Source organism: Hypanus sabinus, chromosome 6, assembly GCF_030144855.1.
Source record: "Hypanus sabinus isolate sHypSab1 chromosome 6, sHypSab1.hap1, whole genome shotgun sequence".
NCBI classification, from domain to species: domain Eukaryota; kingdom Metazoa; phylum Chordata; class Chondrichthyes; order Myliobatiformes; family Dasyatidae; genus Hypanus; species Hypanus sabinus.
The window spans coordinates 159511792-159527393 of record NC_082711.1 but is presented as its reverse complement, the minus strand read 5'-3'; the positions used below and the strand labels follow the sequence as shown (position 1 = coordinate 159527393).

General features: G+C 39.5%; 1 protein-coding gene across 1 annotated transcript in view; it reads left to right on the top strand.

Moving 5' to 3' along the window:
• The window catches only part of acaca (acetyl-CoA carboxylase alpha), a 286714-nt gene that overhangs the window by 111356 nt on the left and 159756 nt on the right, over positions 1–15602 (top strand). The window contains exons 30-34 of the mRNA XM_059973293.1: positions 2396–2539; positions 3378–3480; positions 6567–6674; positions 13922–13978; positions 14981–15025. Of these exons, the coding sequence (XP_059829276.1) occupies positions 2396–2539; positions 3378–3480; positions 6567–6674; positions 13922–13978; positions 14981–15025 (457 nt within the window). The remainder of the gene's footprint in view (positions 1–2395; positions 2540–3377; positions 3481–6566; positions 6675–13921; positions 13979–14980; positions 15026–15602) is intronic.

Below are 15602 nucleotides of genomic sequence, written 5' to 3'. Positions count from 1 at the left end.
TGTGTTTTAAGATATTGGCGTGCATTACAAAAGGTAGGATGGTCTTGTAAGTGTTCACTTCAATTTGATGTTAGGAGTTGAGTTATCTGTGGAGAAAAGCTTGTCAAGGTTCTACATTTTTGGATGGACCCTAGTACAACAGATGAGGCAAAATCAAAATAAATGGCAGAAGGAATTGATTATCATTTGGAATCAATAACTTAACTTGCCATCAGCTAATTAGACTTCATGTACGGGTAGATAATAAATATCGTGCACATGTTTCAAAAGTAAATATTATAGAGATTGTTCAAAACAGCTAGTTGCAAGCGCCTACAGAAAAATATAGATTGCTTTCAAGTAAGATTATTAGGTAGATAAAAGAAATGGAATGGATAAGATTATACAGGTATTCTAAAAATCATTTGGTATATTATTGTTGATATACTTGAGATTTTAAAAAGTAAAGGCTAATTGATTAATTGCAGTGGAACTGATTGGGGTAAAAGTTCCTAGGCCTGAAGTAGTTGGTGAGTTAGTGGTATCATCTGAACCTTGAGAGGGATGAATGCTTATCAAATTCAAGTTTAAGTTCATTGCCACTCAACCATGCACATGCATACAGCTAAACAAAACATAGTTTCTCTGAGGTTATAGTGCCAAACACAATGCATATGATCACACGCAGCTCATATAGTTACAATACAGCCACAAAATAATATTAGCATAACTATATGAGTGATGTGACCTGAAGATTGCCAGATTGACATAAAGTGCGAAGTGGATGTTTGAGTAAGCCAGTATAATCTTTCTGGCACCATTATAATAAAACAAACGATAGCATGAGAGTGTGTCAGTGAGTTTGGTGGTGGGGGGGGGGGGTCGCTGGTGGTGTTGTGGACACTGGTGCTTTTAGACAGGGTGTACGTGTGTGCTGGGTGGCAGCTGGGTGTTAGGGAGCCTAACAGCCGGGGGAAGAAGCTGATACCCAGCCTGATGGTTCTGGTTCTTTGGCTGCGATATCTTCTGACTGATGGCAGGTGGTCTAAGTGATTGTGGGAAGAATGGTACTGCTCAAGAGGTGCTTTAAAGATTATTCCGAGCCTGTAGGGTGACGCAGTAATTTAATGGCTTAATTCTGATACTTGGTGTGATAGGTCTGATAACAGTGATTAGGAATTCATAATTTCGCTGCTAATACACATTGCTGAGGCTCTTCGGTGGTTCTGCATCTGTAGTGTTATGTTCGTGGAGAGGTCGAATCTCCACAGTAAATAAAAATCAAACTGCAAATGCTGGAAACACTCAGCAGATCGGTCAGTGTCAAAATCAGGTCTAATATCACTGGCATACGTTGTGAAATTTGTTAACTTTATGGCAGCAGGTCAATGAAGTACATGATAACTATATAGAAAGGGGAAAAAACTGAATTACATTGTATATATACTGTATGTCTATTAAATAGTTAAGTTGAAATAAGTAGTGCAAAAACAAATTTTAAAAAAGTAGTGAAATCGTGTTCATGGGTTCAATGTCCATTTAGAAAATCGGATGAAAGAGGGAAAGAAGCTGTTCCTGAATCACTGAGTGTTGTCTTCAGGCTTCTGTACCTCCTACCTGATGGCAACAATGAGACAAGGGCACGTACTGGATGGTGGGGATGGTTAATGATGGGCACCGCCTTGCAAAGGCACACGTCCTTGCGGGTATCTTGGATACTACAGAGGCTAGTACCCATGATGGAGCTGACTAATTCTACAAGATCTGTATCTGCATCTGTAGAAAGAGAGAGTTAATGTTTCAGGTCTGAGTCTGTCAGGACGAAGTCTTGAACCAGAGAAGTTAACTCTTTGTCTCATTCCACAGGAGTTGGAACTGAATAGCTGCATCACATTCTTCTTTCCCCTCTGACTTCATTATTTTTCTCTTTAATTTTTCGCCTTTCTCTTGCTATTGCTCCTCTCCTTGGCTTCTTTCTCTTTTTAAAAGTCAGAAGTCATTCTCTCTCGTGGATCTTAGTTCAGATATAGTGGGGCTGAGGAATACGTCATGTTGTGCAAGTTGCGTTTTTGCTGATTTAGAATTCTGACTTGCACAGTTAATCATTGGAATCCCAGCTTTTAGCTTGCTTGTATATAGTCATCTATATAGATTTATAAGATGAAAAAATTGACTTGTTATACAATTAGCAAATTCATTGATGAATCTTACAGAATTCCCTTATGTACTATTAATTGTTAACTGACATGAGTCATTTCATTTATAGGAATTTACACATTTGTTATTAATATTGTATAATATGGCTTAATCTCATAAGTGTTATTGCACTAATGGGACCATAGAGGTTCTTTTTGTAATATTGCCATGAATTGCTTCTCCCCTGGTCCTAATTATTCATCTTTATATTGCAATCAAGAATGTCTTTCTCCTCAAACTTGAACCATTATGGGATGTTCCATGTCGCAAGTGTGAGTGATGTTCTGCTCGACACCGCTTTCACTCCACCTTGCCAGCGAATGGGAGCAATGGTTGCCTTTCGTAACTTCGAAGATTTTGTCAGGTACGATTGAATGCCCCCTTTTTTTTTGTTATTAAATTCTTCCACTTCTAGACTTCCTTGCCTGCAGTGAACCCAGCAGTATTAAAGTGATTTAATTGTTGGAAATTATGAAGTCCATAAAAAAAATGTGTATGAGTCATCTGCAGATTTAAGTTATTATCTGCTTTTTAATTGATGTTTCACAAGAAGCATTCTTGTTTTGGATCACTGTTGTAATTTGTTATCATGTCACATGGGATATATTAAATATAGTTTCCAACTCTTTACTTTGGTTGAAGTACTTGAATTTAGAGAACAGCTCCACTATCAATTCTCCCTTCTTTTAACAAAATACTTTTAGGGCTATCAGCCACCCATGCCTAGCAAAAATAATCATCAACGCCTCTATCATGTGCATTTGCAGATGTTAATAGAGCTGTTCTTAACCACATAGTTATAAATATAAAGAGGAGTAGGGAGGGCTAAGTACACTGCCCTTATGTTGATGGTTATTTAGGAGAAGGTGTTAATATTGGACTGTAGTGACTGTCATCTACCAATGAGGAAGTTGAGCATCCAGTTGCAAAAGGAGGTCCAGTGTCTTGGGTCTTGGGAGTTTACTGGGGGTAGGAGGAGGGTGTGATTGCATTGGATTCCCACTATAGTTGATGAAAAGTGTACTGACTTGCATTGAGAGGTAGTGAAACAGTGGAACAGTGTCTGCTGTTGATCTGTTTTGGTATTAGGCTAATTGATTGCGCAGTACATATTCATGTGTGCTAACTTTATTCAGTTAGCCTGGTCTGAATGTTGAGCTCTAGAACATGTGAAAGAAAACCTGTACCTCCTTTACTTTCAGAAACTTTCATGATGTGACAAGCTGCTTTTCTGATTCACCGCCTTCAAGCCCAACATTTCCTGAATCAGGGCACGCCTCCCTTTATGATGAAGATGACAGCAAGGTAACTTGCATAGCCATGGAATTACAGGTGTATGGAGTATAATTTAACTAATCAATTCTGAATGCCAATGTAATATTCAAGTTAGTGAAGCAGTGATGAGAATATGCATGGACTGTTAAATGAGGAGTCTCTGACGGTCTTTTATGTAGGCAGTGATTTTTATATATAACTGCGTGAAATACAGTGGAGTCCAGATCAAGTACATTTTAGCACATTTAAGTGGCTGCCCCAATTAGCTGAAGCTTCATGGAAGTTAAAAAGGTATATAAAAAAAAGACAAATAGAGTATCAAATCATACATTTAAGTGAAATACAGAACAAATCAGAACACTACCAATACTACTACAGTGCTATCAAACTGTATTAGTTCCTAATACTTGTCACCAGAGATTCATCTCTGTCACTTTTTTTGACTAAATGAATAAAATCAGCGTAGACGTCAAGTGTAGATAATGGTCTGCCTTCATACAAATCCAAATCTTCATTTTCATTGTAACGTTCAAGATGATTGTTGATACCTTCAAATTCATTGTTGTTTCTGACTTGTTGAAGTAGTAAAATTGTTTCATTTTCACTCCCAGCTGTTTCCAGCATCTCTAAGTCTTAAGTGCTTGAAATCGCAGTGAGCAAGACAGTTCTGAATGGCCTTACTGCTTATTTCTTGCCAATTATCAGTGATTTAAAATCACTGCTTTTTGAACACAAACACACGCAACTGACGCTATGTAAAAACTTTGCTCTAAGCACAGTTCAATGGTCACACAAGCACACGCAACTGATGCCATTTTTGAAAAAAAAAATCTGTTTGGTAACAGTCTCCTGCCCTAGTTAAGGATAGTGTCACAAATAAATAAAGGGAATCCCAGCTATTTTCTCAATTAGTTTTTGTTCTTTAAGAGTTGTCCCAAATAAGCAGCTGCCCCGATTAACAATGGACCAACTAACCAGAATCCCCTGTATTGTTAGTTCAATGAAACAGAGTAATAGTGGGAAAAGGATACTTTGTTTAATTTGGACCCCTTTAACAGCACAGTTCAAGAGTAATGCAGCTATGTAGAAAAGATTTTCTTGAATGTTAGGTACAAGTTTTTCTAAATTTTAGTATGCAGTATATTGGCTTTAAAAACTAGGTTGAATTCTCCTCATGGGATTAAATTAGAACTGTGTAAGAGGTGATCCTTTAGATTTGATGACTTTTTGACGGATTGATTGTTGGTATTTCAGAAAATAGATGTTAAATTTATATTTGCATGAGAATGCTGTGGTTACACACTGAAATCTATATCAGAGCAGAGGCTTGTTGTTTAGTACTAATTGGCATTAAATAAGTAAATTTGTTCATGAAGACCATTTAATGTGTTAAATGTTGAAAAGCTAATGTAGTCCAGTGGGAGATCCTTTGAAATGCCAAATCTTTTTTTGTCAAAAAGGACGCTGCATTGTGTACAGCTCCTGGTGTTATTGACTGGAATACATGGTACAGAAACTGCAGTGGCAAGGAGTTAACCTTCTGCTTTCCATTTTAGACTCTCTTCAAATCCATGTAAAGTTTCCTTGACATTGGAAAATTCCTGTCATGTTCTTGCCTGGGATGTGGCTGGTGCAAATACCAATGTCTCATAGCAATAAATTTTCACTGCTCCCAACCATTCCCACTGAGTTTCTGTCCCAAAACAGGAAGGTTTTAGTTCTGGATGGTTTGATTTTGAACTTGTGCCTCAGCTTGTAAAGTTGTACGTCACTGTCTTGGATAAAAGGTGAAGGTGGATGCCTAAACTAGAAAAGAGATGAAATTTGGAACAGAAGATGTATCCATAGGAGGGAGTATTCAAGCACAAGGACAAATGGCCAGTCTTGGTGATTATTTTCTCTGCTCACAATCCTGAAATACCTGTCCAGAAGAAAGTGATTCTGTGGTGGGTGAATGTGGAAAATCCTCATGGAAAGACTACAAAGCAAAATTGTTTATAATCGCCTCGTATACATAAAACCTGATTGTTTGTTGTGGAAATAAATTGAAAGCTTTTCCTAGCTGCACTTGGATGTCTGAAAGAGCTTCTATTTCTATGATTTGCATTTTGTGCATTATTCTTAGATTTTACTTCTACTACTTTGAAGGTGTGTTTTATTTTTCATTATACAATGCCAAAGATACTTCAGATGAATTAAATGACACAACAGTCATGCCAGTTTTGGTGCCACTTCCATGGCCTCTAGATATTTTGGTTCTTATTTTCCTGACTTTTGGTATAGTGGCCGAGGTTTTATATACCTGTGATAGGAATTCCTTAAATGGGATCTGTTCATGAATCTTGCTGAAGATTCCAGAAAAGGCCCTCTCAACCCTGAAAGCAGTTCCTCAATAACCTATTAGGAAATGGTTTTGTGGAAGATATTGCAGGTTGCAGAACAAAAAATGCAGGCGGTCTCTGAGTTGTGTAAGAGTTCCTTTCTTGAGAACTATTGTAGGCCAATTTCTCAAAGTCAGAAACATCCATTTTCTCCAGCTATTCACATATTGCTGTACATACACCTGCGATAATTCTTATTGTTGATAATTAAACTAATGGAATATGTACTGTATCCGGTTATTAATGCATGGGAGAACTTATGTAAAGTCAGATTTCTGTCCAGAGAGTCCCTCTGCTGGAAATATGCAACAGGTCGAGCAGCATCAGTGGGAACAAGGGCAGAAATAATGTTTCATATCAATGACCTTTATTGGGCCCAAAGCAGGAACTTCTCTGTCCTTGAGATGCTGCCTGTCTTGTGGACTATTTCCAGCATTTTTGTTTTTATTATTAACTTTCTCTGATTGATGTGGTTCTTTGCTCCAATTTTAATTCTGATTCTGTCAATGGCATAGAAATCAGATACCACTCCCTTACAGTAATGATTTTTGTGAAATGACTCAAATAGTGAGTCACACATCAAATGTCAATTATCTCAGTAAGTTTTTCACTGTAATGCGTGTCCTAAGTATAGTTTCTCTGATATTGAAAAGTTAGGAGCAAGTTCATGGAAATACTTATCCTCAAATCTTAGTTTACCGTAGCTTTGTCTAAATCTGTGCCTCCTGTTTACAGAATATGAGAGATGAACCCATTCATATCCTTAATGTGGCTATTAAGATTGATAATGACACTGATGATGATGGCCTTGTGACAATGTTCGGGGAGTTCATGCACTCCATGGTGAGTACAGGGTCCAATTTTTTTATTATTATTCTATGATATAGGATTGTTAAATCAGGTTATCTTGTGCCTGATTGTTTTCTTTAGGAAAATCGAGTGGTGGGTTTTTCACCAGCAACATTTGATGGTATCTTGATCATTTGTTGTAAATGCGTGACTAAGTGTAGCACTGGAACTTGTAAGTCTCAAAGGTCACAGAGTCAATAGCTGAGTTCAAGTTTGGCTTTGGCAACAGTTTAACCCAATTAGTTTAATTTTGCTGGTTATGAAAGGGAAAAAAAAAATTCTACAAATTCCCAAACCATCATTTAATTGCAACTACCGGAGGGTATGTGAGTGCTTAGATGCTGAATGAAGCTGTCCCAGCTGGCCATTATAATTTTGGCTTGTATTTAAAGAAGGATTGGTGTTTGATATCTGAGTTTCAGAAGTGCCTTTTGATCCTTGCCAGTATTTTCAAAATGAGTTGGAAGGAAAGCTGAATGAATGTAATACATGAAGTGCAGATATCTGAGGAAATACCTAAAGAGTGGGTGTTAAGGAAGGTAAATGAGGACTTGAGAGCTAGTCCTGATGAAGGGTCTTGGCCCGAAACGTCTACAGCGCTTCTCCCTATAGATGCTGCCAAGCCTGCTGTGTTGTACCAGCATTTTGTGTGTGTTGTTGATTGAATTTCCAGCATCTGCAGATTTCCTCGTGTTTGCACTTGAGAGCTTTGCTGCTTTCCTCTATGCCCTATATCCAGAACACTCAAAAGGTGGGATTAAAGAGTGATGGGGAATATTTAGTTGTGCAATAAACTAATGTTTTGGAGCTTGGAGATTAATGTATATAATTGTTGGCTATTGTGAAAAGGCTCATTTATCCTGTTCTGTACAAAAGCAAAATTCTCCTGTTATTATTTTGTGTGCTATTTGAGATTGTACGAGAATCAAGCCCCCACTCCCATCTTTGGATGGAAGTAAACACTCTAGAAAGGCACAGGAAAGATTTAATAGTTTAGTGGCAGCGATGAAGGATTTCACTTGCAAGATTAGACTGGAGAAGCTAGAAATATTTTTCTTGGAGCTAAAAAGAGATGATTTGATTGAGATGTAGAAGATGATGACAGATTTAGGTAGAGTAATGAAGAAAAATTTGCCTTCATCAGCAGATGGTTCAAGGACCGTGGAGGACAGAATTAAATGAGATTAGATTAGCTTTATTTGTCACAGGTACATTAAAACATTCAGTGAAATACATTGTTCTCGTCAAGTAAAATCAGTGAGGATTGTACTGGGCAGCCTGCAAGTGTTGCCATGCTTCCAGTGCCAACATAGCATGCCCCGAATTCACTAACCCTGATCGTATGTCTTTAGTATGTGAGAGGAAACTGGAGCACCTGGAAGAAACCCACACAGTTTCAGGGAGAATGTACAAACTCCTTCCAGGCATTAACCATAACCATATAACAATTACAGCGCGGAAACAGGTCATCTTGGCCCTTCTAGTCCGTGTCGACACTTACACTCACCTAGTCCCATTGGCCCGCACTCAGCCCATAACCCTCCATTCCTTTCCTGTCCATATACCTATCCAATTTTACTTTAAGTGGTAATACTGAACCTGCCTCTACCACATCTAATGGAAGCTCATTCCACACAGCTACCACTCTCTGAGTAAAGAAATTCCCCCTTGTGTTACCCTTAAACTTTTGCCCCCTGACTCTCAAATCATGTCCTCTTGTTTGAATCTCCCCTACTCTCAATGGAAAGAGCCTAACCACGTCAACTTGATCTATTCCCCTCATTATTTTAAATACCTCTATCAAGTCCCCGCTCAACCTTCTACGCTCCAGAGAATAAAGACCTAACTTGTTTAACCTTTCCCTGTAACTTTCAATTGGCAGGAATTGAACCCCAGTTGATTGCAGAAGCTGTAAAGTGATGTGCTAATCAATACATTACCATGCTGTCCTTTCAACTAACTTTAAATTTAAAGTGAAAGGCACAAAATACTTGGTGGATATTTGGATCCAGGCAAAAGCATGGGCTGTTTGTGGGTAATTTCCCATTTGACATGTTGGTATCTTCTAAAGGTCAGCTGGTTCAAATTCAGGATGAGCACGTTCCTGTGAGGGGAAAGGTAAGAATGAGAAGGTTTATGATCCTTGTAAATTTGGTCAAAAAGAAAAATGAAGCATAAGAAGCTATGTTCTCACAGCCCATTGTGGGGACTTCTGGTCCGACACTCGACTGCTCCCATACCAAACGGAGATGCAACTAGTCAAGGTGCTCTCAGTGGTGCTCCTGTAAAATGGGGGTGGGGGGAGCCTTGCTTGCCTCAATCATCTTTGGAAGTGGAGGCACTGATGTGCTTCCTTGTTCAGGGAGATGATAATAACGGACCAGGTAAGACCATCCATGATGTGAACTCCCAGGAACTTAGTGCCCTTAACTTTCTCTATAGAGCAACCATATATTTGTAGAAGGGGATAGTTTGTCTGAAATCCACAGTGATTTCCTTGGTTTTCTCCATGTTCAGGCTTGGGTTGTTCTTCCTACAGCAATCCACCATTTCCTCTCTATACTCTGTCTCGTCATCGTTCTTGGTAGGCCATCTTCTGTCGTGTCATCTGCAAACTTGATGACACAGTTTGAGCTGGAACCTGTGACACTGTCATGCATCAGCAATTGGCTGAGCACACAGTCTTGGGAAGTGCTAGTGCTCAGCATAATGGGACTAGCGATGTTGCTGCCCACATGGACTGACTGTGGCCTTACCGTTAAGAAGTCCAGTATCCAATTGAGGATGGGGGTGTTGAGACCCAGTGGTGGCAGTTTCTGGGGTATGGTGGCATTGAACGCTGAACTGAACTCTATAAACAGCAGTCTGGCATATGAGACCCCATTTTCCAGGTGGGACAGGACAGAGAGGAGGGCAGAGGTTATTGCATCATCATTGGATCTATTTGAGTGATAAGCGACTGGAAAGGGTCTAATGTAGCCAGGAGAAAGGCTTTAATAACCAGCTGCTCAAAGCATTTCATTACGATTGATGTTAATGCCACCAGATGATAGTGATTTAGGCAGGTTACTGTTGCTGCCTTTCGCACTGGAATGCTGGTTGCCATCTTGAAAGCTGAGGGGACAATGGATTGTTCCAGAGAGATGTTGAATGTATCCGTCAGCAACTTTGTTCGCTGGGTTGATCAGTCGTTCAGAATCCGACCTGGTGTATTATCGGGCTCCACAGTTTTGTATGGGTTTACTCTGGCCAGGGTCTACCTCACCTCAGCTTCACCCAGACGAACTGCCTGCTCCGTTAGGGGAAGGAGTGCCTTCCTCGTCAGCACTTTGTTTTGCCCATCAAACTGGGTGTAGGAAGACATTCAGCCTCTCAGATAGTGAAGTATCCAGGTCACTGATGCATTAGGGTGGATTTGTAGTCTGTACTCTTCTGAATTCCCTGCCATGTGCACATCTTGTCTGTGGTGTTGCAGAAGTGGCTGTAAATTCTCCTAGAGTACTCCCTTTTTGCCTTCCTGATGGGGGGGAAAAGGACAGTTCTTGCTTCCCTGAGAACTGTCACAACCTCTGATCTAAAGGTCTCATCATGATCCCTCAGCCTGGCACTTCTGCAGTAAGCCATGGCTTCTGATTTGCCCTCACCTGGATTTGTTTTGTGACATCCTCGGTACACTTCTCTACGTGGCTGGTCACATAATCCACAGATTCCTCAATTTTAACATGCTTACCATAGGGAGCAGCCTCCCTGAGCATTCTGTAGTTCGTATTATCAAAGCAGTCCTGCAGTGCACCATCGAGCCAGGTTTTCACCACCTTTAGAACTAACTTGACATATTGGATCACTAGTTTGAATGCTGGAATTAACATTACTGATTAAGTGATGGGACAGTCCAATGTGGGGTCGAGGGACTGCTTCATAGGCACCTGCTATGTTAGTGTAAACCAGGTTTCGTGTATTTTCACCTCTGGTAGCAAAATCAACAAGTTGAAACAACCTCCAATATCACTTCTTTGTCTATCCTGTTTGTTATTTCTTCAAAGGATTCCTACCAATTTGTTCGTCGGCAAAGAAACCATGCTGACTCGGCCGACTTTATCATGTAACTCCAATACCCTGAAACCTCATCCTTAATAATGGACTCCAACGTGTTCGCAACTGCTGAAGTCAGGCTAATTGCTCTATAATTTCCTTTCTTCTGCCTCCCTCTCCTCTTGAAGAGTGGAATGGTATTTTGCAATTTTCCAATCTTCTGGAACCATTCTAGAATCTAGTGATTTTTAAAAGATCGTTACTAATGCCTCCATAATCTTTCAGAGCCCTGGGGTGTAGTCCATCTGGTCCAGGTGACTTATCCGCCTTCAGACCTTTCAGCTTCCCAAGCACCTTCTTCTTAGTAAAAACAACTACACTCATTTCTGCCCTCTCACACTCTCAAACTTCTGACATACTGCTAGTGTTCCACAGTGAAGATTGACGCAAAATGCTTATTAAGTTCGTCCACCATTTCTTTTGCCTCCCCCCCCCCCCCCTCCCACCGCCTCCCATTACTACCTCTCCAGCATCATTTTCCAGAGTCAACTCTCACCTCTCTTTTACTCTTTATATATCTGAAAGTACTTCTGGTATCTTCTGATATTACTGGCTAGCTTACCTTCAGATTTCATTTTTTCACTCCTTATGGCTTTTTAGTTGGTTCTTAAAAGCTTCCCAATCCTTCCAGTCAGCCACGGTTGTTTCTATTGTCTTCCCCCCCCCCCCCCCCCCGCCCCTTAAGAATGCTGCTTCATCTTTTGGATGCATCTATGCTGCACTTTCTGAATTGCCCCCAGAAGCTTCAGCCATTGCTGTTCTGCTATCATCTCTAATAGTATCCCCTTCCAATCAGCTTTGGCCAGCTTCTCCCTCATCCACTGTAATACTGATACATCTGACTTTATTGTCTCCCTCTCATACTGCAGGGAAAATTCTATCATATTATGATCACTGCCTCCTAAAGATTTATTTACCTTAAAAATCATCTTCCTATTCAAATCTGGTTCATTACACAGCACCCATTCCAGAATTATCTTTCCCCTATTGGGCTCAACCCCAAAGTGCTCTGAAAAGTCATCTCGCAGGCATTCTACATATTCCCTCTTTTGGGATCCAGCACCAAACTGATTTCCCCAATCTACCTACTGTGGTAATTTATAGCCTACATCTTGGCTAATGTTTGGAGGCTTGTATATAATTCCCATCAGGGTCTTTTTACTCTTGCAGTTTCTTAACTCTACCCACATCTTCCGATCCTATGTCACCTCTTTCCAAAGATTTGATTTTTGTTTTTTTACCAACAAAGCCACCAATCCAGCCTACCTGTCCATGTCTTCGATACAAAATGTATTTATGGATGTCAGGTTCCCAACTATGTTATCATCTTTCAGCCAAGACTCAGTGATGCCCATAACCTCATATCTGCTAATATCTAACTGCGCTACAAGATCATCTACCTTATTCTGTATACTGTGTGCATTCAAATGTATGACCTCCAGTCCTTTATTCGTCACCCTTTTTGATTTTGTCTCCATGTTACACCTCAACTCATTCCGCTGACTGTACTTACACCCTGACATCGGTTTGCCCTTCCTCACAGTCTCACTACATAATGCATTGACTTGGAAACCAAGTGCCCTATCCTCATCCCTATCACTCCAGTTCCCAATCCCCTGGCCATTTAGTTTAAATTAGGTTACGATTGGAAGTTCACTGTTTATAGGTACGATGGAACAGAATCAGACAGAGCACGGGGAAAATAATTTGAAGCACTGCAGGGAATTGAGACCAGTTAGATTTTCTTTGAAGAACTGGCATAGATCCAATAATTTGAATGCCGCTTATGTTTGGACGAGATGTCCGAGATTCCTGGATGAATATTTTCACCTGGAGAATGTCCCATGTGGGTAATCCCTAGTGTGTGACAGCTAGTGCCTGATAATCAGTTCATTTTTTTGACAAAGTGAATTTCAGTGTTTGGGTGACATTTTGCATGATTAGGTCATTTATGTTACATGAACAACAAACTTCCTACTGGATTTATGACCTGTCATTGTCCAAGAAATAATAAGAACCTCAGCTGAAAAATAGTATCAATGTTCTAGAACAAAATGCTAATTAATCATTGTTTATTATTAATAGGAGGCTTATAAGAGGTTTCTGTATAAATAACAAAGGGTATAGTGCCATGGTGTTTGTTACTGAGCTAATATTTCAGAAAGTTCAGGTCCCACCAAGGCAGATAGAGTTCAATTTGGTTTGGGGGAAAATGTTGAGGGAATAAAAATGTATGTAAGTTTTTAGCTTGGCACCTGACTTTCATTCATTCACTCTGATCCTTCAGGGTAGCAAAAATTACCCTCGCCTGGCCTGGCCTGCGTAGAACTGAAGTGCTACATCAGTCTGTTCAATCCTTTACTGCCTTTAGGAAATAGTCTTCTTAGCATACCAAATCCTGGACAGGTTAAAAAATGGAGCCTACACCCACCTTGGGTTAACTTGGCAAAGGAAATAAGTCCTATATTATTCAAGAATGTTTTAAGGTTTGTTCTATACCCTGGTCAATGAAATAGTTCAAGGTAGCTTGTTAGCTGGTTGAAATTAGGATTAGAAGAGTTAGGGAGCTGAATAAAGCAATGAATATTGAAGGTGGGAAGGTATGTGCTGGGTCACAGATAAGGAGGAGCAAAGGCTTGTAGACATGATGTGCAGCCAGGTTATGGATGAGGATGGTGTGCTCAGCAAAGATGACCAGTGACTGGCTGATTAACTGTGGTGAGTTAATGGTGAATTTAGGCAGTACTCTGAAACAAATCCAGCCTGGCCAATGGTCTGCTGCTGCAAATAGCAGGGTAATTAGTGTACAGGAGTTGATCCAGTGGTTGCAGTGACAGGTTCACCCTTTTATGTCGTTCACATGCCTGATTTCTCAATGATAGTGTGTGGGTGTGCTATTGAAATGCAGAACCATTTGAAACCATCCAACTGTTCACCCAATATCTAAATACAAACATACAAGCATTTTTCTGTAGAAACCTCAAATTCTACACCATACTGCTCCTCACGATGTGATTGGAACTAGATTGGATCTTTCAGCTTGTATGGCTTATTACATCATGATAGAAAGATAGAATTTATCTTTACCCATTTGGGCAAAAACGTTGGTCTGTTGCAGTAGTTTGAAAATGTCTTTTTCTTTCTTCCAGAGATCAGTTCTGTTTGACCACGGTATTCGGCGCCTGACCTTCCTTGTCGCACAGAAGGTATAGCCCACTTTGTCTCATTAAAACAATTCTCATTTATCTCAAACAAATAATCAAAAGCATAATGGCCTGCATAGAAAATAAGAATATCATCAAACTGTAATTTAATTGATTAAACCCTTGACTATCCAATTTACTGATTTCTCAATCCAAATCCATTTGTATTAATGGGATATAAAAGTAGTTAATTCCATATAATTTGTCTTAAAAGTGGTTCTGCCCTTTGTTTTTTACATGTAAAGCTGTTAATCAGAAAGATAGAATAATCTCACATTCCGTGAAGTAAAGATACAATAAAGTATCAGGGGAAAATAAATTCAACAATTCAAATACTCTGATTAAATTAATCAAGTTCAATTTTGATAATCGTTTTCCTCTTAATGATTGTTCCTTCTACGCCCATGACTACTTTCACAACATTAACAAAGAAAAATCTTTCTGCAGATTCCAGCACAGTTAATGACCTCAACCCTCATACTATCTTTGCCTTATTTTGTTGGCTATTATCCTGTCATACTGTTGGGCTTACATGTTTTTAATTGTACCTTTGTTTTACACTCCAGACATTATGAAAACCCTTCTCTCAAATCCCTTCCTTCTAAGCATGAATTGGCAATATTATTTACCACGATGTAATAGTCCTCTCACTTTTCCTCCTTTCTGTGTGTGGGGTGACCTTGTCCAAATGCCATCACTCAGTATAAAAAGTTCTAACAACAATGAAATGCTGATCACAGTTGGAAGTAATCATTCACTGCACCATGTGCATCTTTTTCTGGCTGCTTGACATCATTAGATATCTAATGCAATGGTATTTGTTGAGATAACATTTTGCCGGTTTACTAGACTTTTAAGATGTTATTCTTGGTTTGACTGGTAAAATTTAACAAGTGATGTTAAGCTTTAAAAGTTGGCTTCATGAGGCAGCTAATTGGTAATTGAGGTTTGAGTCTTAAACTAACAGCCAGATCTTGTCCATTTTCCTTTCATTCTATCCAAAAGGATTTCCGGAAGCAGTGTAATTATGAGGTGGATCGGAGATTTCATGTAAGTATCTGAGGACAGGTTTGTTTGACACATTCTTCTCTGTCCGATTAAAATGAAAAAACTGGTTTGAGATTAGTCTGGGACATTAGCTATTGGAACGAATTGTACTTGTCTTTGTAATCAAAGGCAGAAGTTCAGACTCATTTTCTTGCTTTTCTTGTCAGCTATTAAGCAAGTTTACTACAGAGTCAGAATCAGATTTATTATCACTGACTTAAATGATGTCAAATTTTTTGTTTTGCAGCAACATTACAGTGTAGAGACATAAACTTACCCTAAGTTGCAAAAATAAATAGTGCAAAGCAAAGGAATAACACAATAGTGTTCATGGACCCTTCAGAAATCTAATGGCAGAGAGGAAGAAGCTGTTTCTGAATCGCTACGTGTGTGTCTTCAGGCTCCTTCATCTGCTCCCTTATAGTAGTAATGAGAAGGGGCCATCATGATGGAGATAGTCTTTAGTAATGGATACCATCTTCTTCACAGACTGCCTCTTTAAAAATGTCTTAAGTGGTGGGGAGGGTTGTATCTGTGATGGACCTTGTGTGTGATGATATTTGTGGGGTTAGGTAATTGT